At 35.0% G+C, this 11,032-nt stretch overlaps 1 protein-coding gene across 2 annotated transcripts in view; it reads left to right on the top strand.

Annotated features, from left to right (window-relative positions):
- Nucleotides 1-11,032, top strand: part of LOC127835362 (putative inactive phenolphthiocerol synthesis polyketide synthase type I Pks15) — a 29,105-nt gene that overhangs the window by 11,633 nt on the left and 6,440 nt on the right. The window contains exons 1-3 of one of the 2 annotated variants that reach the window (XM_052361749.1): nucleotides 5,476-5,684; nucleotides 9,161-9,382; nucleotides 10,736-10,896. In XM_052361749.1, the coding sequence (XP_052217709.1) occupies nucleotides 9,174-9,382; nucleotides 10,736-10,896 (370 nt within the window). In that variant the 5' untranslated portion in view covers nucleotides 5,476-5,684; nucleotides 9,161-9,173. Of the gene's footprint in view, nucleotides 1-5,475; nucleotides 5,685-9,160; nucleotides 9,383-10,735; nucleotides 10,897-11,032 lie in introns of those variants that run through there. The other variant, XM_052361748.1, reaches the window with a different exon arrangement.

Below are 11,032 nucleotides of genomic sequence, written 5' to 3'. Positions count from 1 at the left end.
CAGTTTACATTGCTGCTTTTTATCGTCTGAGGAAGTCTGATGTTTATGGAGCAGAACAGTTTAGATTGTGCTTTGAAAAGACTAGATTATTAAAAGATAACATCTGGGTGCTAGGTGATTTTAATTACCCACATTTTTCCTGGGATGAAGATCATACCCCAAGTATCAAACCTGGCTGTGCATACCCACAAATATATAAAGACTTTATAAATCTTCTTGATGATTTTAACCTGGTTAAAATGGTCACAGACAGCACTAGACTAGATTCTAGTCTGGTGCTGTCTGTGACAATTTTAACCAGGTAAAAATCATCAATTATAGGGGGCATTGTGTTTCTGACAAACACATCTCTTGTTGGAAATAAATATAATCTCAAGAGTGTTAACAATGTACATTTTGGCAACGGACCATGTAAGAACGATGCTTAAAAATGGATACAATGTCATCAGAAAAGCTCACTGTAAGCAAGTTGTGCCCTTTACATCTAATAAGGACTCTTGCTAGGTATATATGTGTAAGAAATGACAGAGCACTATGAACAGAGTTTTAATTCAACGATTTTGTTAACACACTTAGCATTCAAAGTCGTTTAACTAAAACTGGTAACTGGAATTTCTTTTTTTGCTTACATACACCATACAATTGACAAAAGTATTTTCATCATTATCATACAATGATTAGAATACACAATACATCTTCTGCAAACAAACCTGTAGACCAAATAGGGGTTTTCATGGGATAAAAGAAAAATACTTATTCAAGTGCATTGTCCATATGATGATAATGTTCCGGTTTGGATATACTTGCGACATCACTTAGTTTTGATTGAACACTATCAATAGACAAGCCGTATATAATCTTCAGTGGTTAGAAGAACTCTAACAGTTCTCAAGCAGTGGTTGAAGTGTGCGGTTATGACTTGGTATTAATAACTTGTGTTCGACAATGACTATTCTGAGCAAGATGTTTTTTTGTACAGAATTTCTGATTTTGCAAAACGAATGGATTTTTTTTATAATTCAAAGATGATTTAAATGGAGTCCGACGGACTTCCTTGACACAAAAACAAAGAGTTTGAATCTAATTTCCAGGAGTCTCGGACTACCGGACTCCCGTTAGAGTCGAACACTGTATAATAATATAGTGGCATAATACCTTAAGATCATCCTGCAAATGTGGTTATTGCGTGGGGTAATACCATAAGATCATTATACAATTGTCATTATATAGTGGGGTAATACTCTGAGATTATCCTGCGAATGTCGTTATATAGTGACATAATACCCTGGAATCATCCTACAAATGTAATTATATACTGGTATAATACCCTGGGATCATCCTACAAATGTCATCATATAGTGTGATCATCTTGCAAATGCCATTATATAGTTGTAAAATACCATGAGATCATCATTCAAATGTAATAACATTGCGATAAAATAGCTTGGAATCATCCTACAAATATCATTTTATCATACCTACGCATTGATATCTGCCTGATATAACGTTGCCTGATATATTTTTTTATATCATGGTCAACAGGAAGTTCTAATATCAGTCAATGTTTGGCGTTACGTGGGATTTGCAATAAAGTCAACTATTTCTATCAACATGAATCAGGTTCAACAAAACAAACAATTTGATACCAAGAACGTACATATTTTATTCTAGTTTAAAGTCATAAATCACAAAAACGTTTATTTAAAAAAAAAATCACCACAGCCGCACTACAGAAGTGAAATGACGTCATCAATGGGACAATTAGTCTTAAATATCGATATAGTCGTTGCACTCGCAAGTGTTAGTGTTGCACAGAAATTCAAGACAAATGATAACTGTATGCTAATCCTCAACTATTTGAACAAACGACTTAACGCACTTATGTCAATGTTGACACCATCATAAAATGTCAATTTCAATACACATCTTCAAAATGGCGTCTCTTAACTATTCGGTGAAGTGTGTTCTTCGATTAAATTTGTCGTTGCAATAAATTCCTGATATCCAATTCAAGACGTGTTTAATTAAAGCGGGTGTACTCTTCCCATTCGTAGTGAAAACAATACGATGTTTAAACTAAGCGATTATTCGTGTCGTCTTTTAGAACGCCGTCGCTACATGTATGTCAACGTGTAAAAGCCGGATCAGCAAAATCAGCGTACATTTTAAATATCAAGCAAGCCTCGCCGTTATTTTATTCTAAGCCTCGCCTGATATATTTCAAAACGATGGGACAGTAACCTGTTATTCTCTATATATAGCTGTATAATACCCTAAGATAATACTGCAAACGTCACTGTGTAGTAGTAAAATACCCTGAGATCATCCTTAAAAAGTCATTATATATTGGTATAATACCCTGGCAACATCCGGCAACTGTCATTATATAGTGATATAATACCCTGGAATCATCCTGCAAATGTCATCATAAAGTAGTATATTACCCTTAGAACATGCTACAAAGGTCATTATATAGCGGTATAAAACCCTGGGGTCATCCAAACAAATGTCATTATATAGTGTGATAATACCCTTCATGTTTTGGCCCGATTTTATAGCCGAAATTTGGCTATATTCCAAATCGCTAAAAGTATACTTTTTTCCCAAAATTTGCTAAACAATTCTCAATTGGAAACAATCGCTAATGACATCGGCTGTATCGCTTTTTAACGAAGCGTAGTCCCATCAGGTCTCGTGTGAGTTTTAGACGTCAGAATTGTTGGTGTGCCCGATATTCTCCGTGTTTAGGCGCTTATTATATTTGCGATGAAATTCAAGCGTTCTGTGATTCTGCTTAATGGAAAACAAATATGTCGCTTAATTCGAAATATTACGTGAAAATGCTTCCTAAGCAAAAACCTGGCCAAACGAAAACTGTTGATTTTTTTTTAAGCAAGCGTCATATAAATAAACAAACATCGTCAACAAGTACAAGTACTCCCATTGAAACTCCTTCAATCGTTAATGATGGTAATTTAATAACAAGTGGCTCTTCGCATCGTCATCTTTGATTTCCGAATGGAAAGTGCTGACTGATATCATGATGTGAGCCTAATATGTGGAAAACAGTTGATAATGATGATGTTTGTGATTAAAGATGTTGAACTCTTTCATGACGTTTTAAAGCCCAATTTATTATCTCAATTTCTTGAAAATGCCGATAAAATTCCAAATTTTAAAGCAATGGGCTATCTTCTCAAAAAGCTTGAAAAAAACCTGCCCTCCGATCATCAGGCGATGTTATTATACAGTGGCATAAAACCCTGAGATAATCCTACAAAAGTCATTAAAGAGTTTGAAAATATCCTGCAAATGTCATTCTATAGTGGTTAAATACCCTGGGATCATCCTGCAAATATCATTATATAGTGTGATAATACCCTGAGCACTTCCTGCAAATGTAATTAAATAGTGGTATGATACCCTGAGATGATCCTGCAAATATAATTGTATATTGGTATAATACCCTGAGAGCATCCTGCAAATGTCATTATATAGTAGTATAACACTCTGGGATCATCCTTCGAATGTCATTTTATAGTGGTATAATACCCTGACAGCATCCTGCAAATGTAATTATATAGTGAAGATTACCCTGGGATAAGCCAGCAAATGTCATTTTATATTGGTATAATACCCTGAGCGCATCCTGCAAATGTAATTATATAGTGGGAGATAACCCTGGGGTCAACCAGCAAATGTCATTATATATGGGTGTAATTCCCTGAGGTCATGCTACAAATGTCATTGGTGATCATCCTGCAAATGTCATTATATATTGGTATAATACCCTGAGACCATCCTGCAAATGTGATTATATATTGGTATAATACCCTGGGATCATCCTACAAATGTAATTATATAGTGGGAGATTACTCTCGCATCAACCAGCAAATGTCATTATATAGTGGGGTATAATACCCTGAGATCATGCTACAAATGTCATTATATATTGGGATAATACCCTGGGATCATCCTGCACATATCATTAAATTGTAGTATAATACCCTGCGATCATCCTACACACGTCATTATATCGTGTGATAATACCCTGCGATCATCCTACAAACGAGGTTATCATACAAATGTTATTATATAGTGGGATATTGCCTTGGGATCATGTTGCAAATGTCATAACACAGTGGTATAATGCCCTGGGATCATTCTACAAATGTCATTATATAGTGTGATAATACCCTGTGATCTTCATGCAATTGTCATTATATTGTGGTATAAAACCCTGGGATCATCTTGCAAATGTCATTATATAGTGGTATAATGCCCTGGTGTCATCCTACAAACGTCATTATATAGTCGGATAATACATTGAGATCATTTTGCCAATGTTATCATATAGTGGTATAATACCCTGGGATCATCTTGAAAATGTCATTATATAGTGTTTTAATACCCTGAGATCATCCTTCAAATGTTATTATGTAGCAGTATAATACCATGTGATCATCTTGCAAATGCCATTATAAAGTGGTATAATACCCTGGGATAATCCTACAAACGTCATTATAAAGTAGTATAATACTCTGTGTTCATCCTGCAAATGTCATTTTATAGTGGTATTATACCCTGAGATCATCCTACAAATGTCATTATATAGTGGCATATTACCCTGAGATCATCCTACAAATGTCATTATATATAGTGGTATAATAACCATGGGATCATCCTGCAAATGTTATTATAAAGTGGTAAAGTACCCTGTGACCATGCTGCAAATGTCATTATATAGTAGTATACTACCCTGGGATCATCCTTCAAACGTCATTATTTAGTGGTATAATACTTTGAAATCATCCTGTATATGTCATTATATAGTGAATACGCTGAGATCATCCTGCAAACGTGTTTTTATAGTGGGATAATACCCTGAGATCTTCCTGCAAATGTCTTTTTTAGTGGTAAAATACCTTGAGATCTTCATGCAAATGTGTTTTATAGTGGGATGATACCCTGAGATCTTCCTGCAAATGACATTATATAGTGGTATAATAGACTGTTAATATCGTACAAATGTCGTTATATATGTTTTTGCGCTGAAACACGCATGTGAAGCATTCTGGATATTCGGTTTCTCAAGCTGTTGTAAAATCTTACATCAATATCAAATTATTATAAAAAGCTGAACCTACGTATATTTCCAATTAATCTGACGGATTCAATAGCATGGGATGCCGAATTAGTCATCCCATTTCAGAAATGACTCACTCCCTTTGTCGAATCCACTTGATTGACGTAACAAGAGGTCAATCGGTTTCGTGTAATTAAAAATAGTTTTTCACGGAAAATACACTTAAACCAATTCACGAATACCAGTTGATTGACCTAACAAGAGGGCCATCGGTCTGTTTCGTATAATTAAAAATAGTTTTAACGGAAAATACAATTAAACCTATTAACAAATAGGATCCCCGCGTTCCAGATCTTCCTTATTGAGTTATGCGTACGCCTAATTTGATACGATAATTTATTAACCACAAACAGTCATGACTTCCTGACTGGTTACTCATTGTATCTTTTTCTGAAAATGATCGACGTGTAGACAGAATTACATTTTTACAAATAACGCGGAAATCATACCGCAAATTTACTCTCTATATATAAACACACACTCAATGCGATCATAGAAACAGAAATACTTCAAAGCATCCAGGCAACGACACTAAATGGTGAGTGATTTTAAATTTACCATGGCAATTATAACTATATATTTGACATGCCGTTGTTTAATGGGTCAATAAACACAAATATATTGCAACAGACGGTTTCGCACTATTTTGGAAATCGTAAAAATCAATTTGCATTTTCATATGTTATATAATAAAAAAACTACATTATGCAATATGTTATTTTTTGTTTATGCAAAGTGTAAACTCTTGTTGCTTACTTAAGACGAAAGTTTGTAAGCAAGTCATGTTGATTATCTCATCGAAACCTTTGACACAATCACCACGTTATATGTGTAATAATTAAAGCACGATGAGTACAAAAAAGTAATATGAGATGGCGGATACATATTCTAAATCAATATAATTCATTCTTTAACGGTGAAACAAAAAAAGATGTAGTATTATTTGATTGCTTGAAAACGCGTCATACTAAGATATTTCCGGTCTTCAGACACTGTCAGCGTTAGAGACTCCGTTAACTCCGCTCAATGAATTTCTCAGCGAGTGGCCAATGTTGATTTTTCGAGCTGTCAATCAAATTCTTCTTGGTAAGCGCATCAACCAATCAGCGCTCAGGCAGCCGAATACACGCCGACCACACGTGAAGCTGTATAATATACATGTACATATCACAGATCATTACTCACACTCGATTGGTCATTGTCGTTACATTTTTACATGTACCCCGGGTACTCTAAAGTATACTTACATGTACCCCGGGTACGGTAAATATACTAAACCGTACCCAGGAAATTTAGCGCTAAATCGGTCGTTGTCGGCTTTTTTAAAAATTAATTTTATTCACATTTATGTCAATTTTCTGTAAAATGACCTCTATATTATCGAAACTCATACTGAAAAAGCATGTTGATGCAGTTTTTTTAAAAAGATAATCGGTAGCGCGTTTCACGACATCGGATTTTGGGCGGGAATACAACTCGGGTACAGTCTAATGTCGACCGGGTACGATTGTTGATGCAGTTTTTTTTAAAGATAATTGGTAGCGCGTTTCACGACATCGGATTTTGGGCGGAAATACAACTCGGGTAAGTCTAATATCGACCGGGTACGATTAAGCTTATTTACCATACCCAGGGTACATGTAAGTATACTTAAGGGTACCCGGAGTACATGTAAGTAGTACCCGAGCCGACAATTACCAATCGAGCATTACTGACCTATCTCAACGAATGTAGCTCTGTAGATACAGGGTAAATAATTACATTTTTAGTTAGAGAAAAAGTTGCCTCATTAAAAAAATGCTGTAAGATTTTTTTACCAAAGGTAAAGATATTTGCGACCTCTGTGCTACGAAGTCAATCGTGTAAATGATCACAAACTCTTCCCATCGATTTTGGGTAACAGTACATCTGTGAAAGAAACTAGATATATCATACAAGGAATGAATAGTATTTTTCTCTATTTACAATCAATTAAAAAAGTAAACAACAAAAAGTCACATGGAATCGCACAATGCATAATAATACAGACATAGACTGTTTTGACTTAACCAAGTCGTCTGAAAAACACGCGACTTCGGTGTTTCAATTGCTCTGGGTTTTTTTGTTTTCCGATAAGATTCATTTTCATCAATTGCGACATTCTGAACACGAATGATAAGTGTTACAAGTTCAATATTTTTGTCAAATTCATATCTGTGTTTGCCAATTAAAATATTTTGACAAGTTACAAACGGGACGCAATGTTCTTAATTGAAACAATGTTGCAGGCCTACTAACTGTTACAACAATTAACAACTATTGGCTAAACAGGGTCCTAGACGGGGTCTCAACTTCTTTGCCGATATTCACACGTTATTGTTATCAAAACATCGTGACAATAAACAAGCATTTACCAATTAAGCGCGGTCCGCCTAACAGTGAAAAGCGAATGTGTCAAGATTGTCATCAATACATAAGAGTCTACTGTGAGCCTGCGCCAAACGCACTGGAAAAGAGTTAAGACTGATCGAGACGTGTGCAAAACACATTGAGTCTGCAGAAAGCAGTGTTGATTGAAGCGTTATTTTAATCGACAGCTTACGTGACGTTACGGTTGCTATTTTCGGCGTGTGACCTATTTTTAGAAAGTACAGTGGACGTCATGGGGTTTTGTTATCGGCGTATGGAAACAATTATCGGGCGTAATATACGCCGTATGCCACTTAGTGAAAGCCCTGCCCTGAGCCTCATTTGTAAACATAATATGTTTTTATTTATATTGGTATACATTTTTCCAAAATACTATATGGATGTGGTCAGGTGTTTGATTTCTATCCATGTCTGGATACCAATAGTAACTATTCAATTTAATGATTCAGATCAAATCGCAATTTGCGTGTTAAATTTCTTATTTATATTGCTAAAATATACACATTTTTCATGTGTAATATGTTCAGTACCCAATATTCAGTAACTGAGAAGTCGAATGCTGAAATATATACGAATAATTAAAACTTCTGCTTACTTGATTAAATTGTGTATGAAATCATGTTATTAGAGCATAATAACTGAAGCTGTCCTACATAGTGCATAACTAGTACCTAACTAGTTTTCAAACATATGTTTTGTCGTTATTCTGTGTGCAGTTGCGTTCGGTTTTAAACTTGTTCTTTCTACATAGTTGAAATTATTTATGGAACGGGAAAAAACCCTGAAATAATTACAAAAGTATAACAAATAGTATCACGAAACTTGGTATAGTTACAAATGTGTAACAAACAGTATCACGAAACTTGGTATAGTTACAAATGTATAACAAATAGTATCATGAAACTTGGTATAAAGAGTTATGTATGACCCTTCATTTTAAAATATCAGAGGACCTTTACTTAAAACAATGACAATAATTCTGCAATTACTCGAAAAGAACACAAAATAATTATAATGGTGTAACTACCTTGCACATGCATAGAAAGTAAGCAGTATGCACAATATTCTACCGGAGATCAAACCTATGGTGAATGTTCAAACACAAATCTCTTTTGGAAAAATGTGAAATTATCTTTTAGGTCGGCAAGATGTAAATGTTTTGTGAATAAAGCCATTTGTTTATTATGTTGAAAGCAATCGTTTTATGTCAGAAGCGGCTTAATCGGGTGGAAATTTGATCGTCAAACTCCATTATGTCACAACTTATAAAGGTTATCACGTGACAAAAATTGTTGTGATTGTATGTTTTTGTACATTTGTGGATGAATTAATCTTCTCTGATTTTCCCGATTTTTAAACTTATGCGAAATATGTTGAAAACATAGAAAACCTACGCATCCTGTAGAATTGTCGGTGTATTTTAAAAACATCCGGTCCTCAGTGCCACCTCGGAAGTATCGTTTTCTCGTTTATTGATGAATCTAAAAAAAGTTGGCGCCCATGATTAACGGCCATGTATTTCAATGCTTTCAATTAACCAATATACATAGGGCGTTATCAGGGAGCGTCTATCCATTTTCTTGGTATTCTTCTTTCCTCTTGCAGTAGCATTTAAACTATGTCGGAAGAACCAAACATTGTGATAGTCGGTATAGGATGCCGGTTTCCGGGAGCGAATAACGTAGACGAGTTTTGGCGACTACTGAAGAACGGAGAAAACCATCTGATCGAGGTGCCACCAGACCGATGGAATATCGAGACATTTTACGACGCAGACCCCAGCGCGCCTGGCAAGATGTACGTTCGACAGGGAGGCTTCATTCCTGGGTAAGTTACGGCATTAGCATATGGAAAAAATAATTTCTGCCCCGATAATTATTCTGATATTTGTATTTCCCTATATTCACTGAATACTAGTGCGAGTGTCTAACAATTACTGACAATGTATTGTCGCAAATTAAACTAAGGGTGGCAATAGGGTGTCAAATAAGTCCTGACGGAAAGAATGGGCTTAAGGTAGCTGTATAGCTTATTTATCTTCGCACTTACTGGTCAGAACTAATTGGCACGATTTTACTAGATTTAACTAACTAGATTTAACTGTTTTGACAGTTTATTAGATTATTAAAGTCTCATCAGCATATATACAATCACAACATGCAATAAAACATAAGCATAATAATAAAATGCTGCCACTAGGAAGTATCGAGTTATAAGAGACTAGAATATAATATCAACATAAGAATCGTCATACACTTATAGTGAAATAAAAGGGAGCTAACCCCTGAATTCAAATTACAGAAGCTGTAACATGAACTACAGAGTTACCTCTCTTCCAAATACCAAAAAGTTATATAGTCTCAACTAACGTCTGGAAATCAGCAGCATTGTTCAATCTTAGAGTTATGGGACTAAGTTACATATTGCACAGTACAGTTAAAGACTATATTACATATTAAAATTGTGTTTGCCCCCACTGACCTCACCTTAAAATTTGCCATAAGAAATTAACCCTAAAAAAAATGAAAGCGAAAATAAAGCACTATTGCGCATAGCAAAAAAAGTATTACAAAGTCATAAATCGCCTATGGGCAGACCATCCACGAACTGGTCAGTGATGACGCTCAAACACAGGGATAAAACAGGGATTTAACTTGCGTAGAAATGGAAACTAATTCACCACTTAGATCCGAATAAAGTTTTTGTAAACATAATGCAGTGTAATTGAATTATATATTCAAATCTTAAGTTACGTCAAAGGTTATGTCATCGGAGTTTTCTAAATAATATTTGTTCACATATTTCTATCTTTTTTTCAGCATCGATGCATTTGCAATATAATTTTATTTGAGCCATGATCAAATTGTGACATACATATGTTGCTTATATTTCCTCACTTTCTGTAACGTGTACTGATGAACATTTATTGAAAACAAAATCAAATTGAAACCATAATCTAAACAGTTTATCACATTATTATATTGAGGTTTGGTGAAGATATCGTATTTTTTAAAGGGTTGTCACTCAGATGTGGTGAGTGAATTGCAACATATTTGTCAACACTTTGTTTTAAAGAAATGGGTATGCGTCCCATAGAGGTCAATGACGATTATAAATATTCCATAGATTATTTTCAAGAATTGAAATACTAGTACAATAACATCCTGATCAAAATTTCAGCGTAGAGGATTTTGACAACAGACACTTCGGTATCTCGGACGAGGAGGCCCGCATGATGGATCCGCAACAGAGGCTGGTATTGCATTGCGTACACATGGCTCTTGAGGACGGCGGTATTACAAGAGCAGAACTACAGAAGGGAAAAACTGGGGTGTATATAGGTAAAATCGAGGTTTTAATAAAAAAGAACTCATAAACAAAATCAGGTTAACACTTGCCTGTAATATACACGACAATTCAAATAAAATATCACTACATCATAGATTTGAACTAGGTGTAATCGCATTAATATGGTGC

This window comes from Dreissena polymorpha, chromosome 6 (genome assembly GCF_020536995.1).
Source record: "Dreissena polymorpha isolate Duluth1 chromosome 6, UMN_Dpol_1.0, whole genome shotgun sequence".
In the NCBI taxonomy this organism is placed as follows: Eukaryota; Metazoa; Mollusca; class Bivalvia; order Myida; family Dreissenidae; genus Dreissena; species Dreissena polymorpha.
This window is presented reverse-complemented; position numbering and strand designations above follow the sequence as displayed.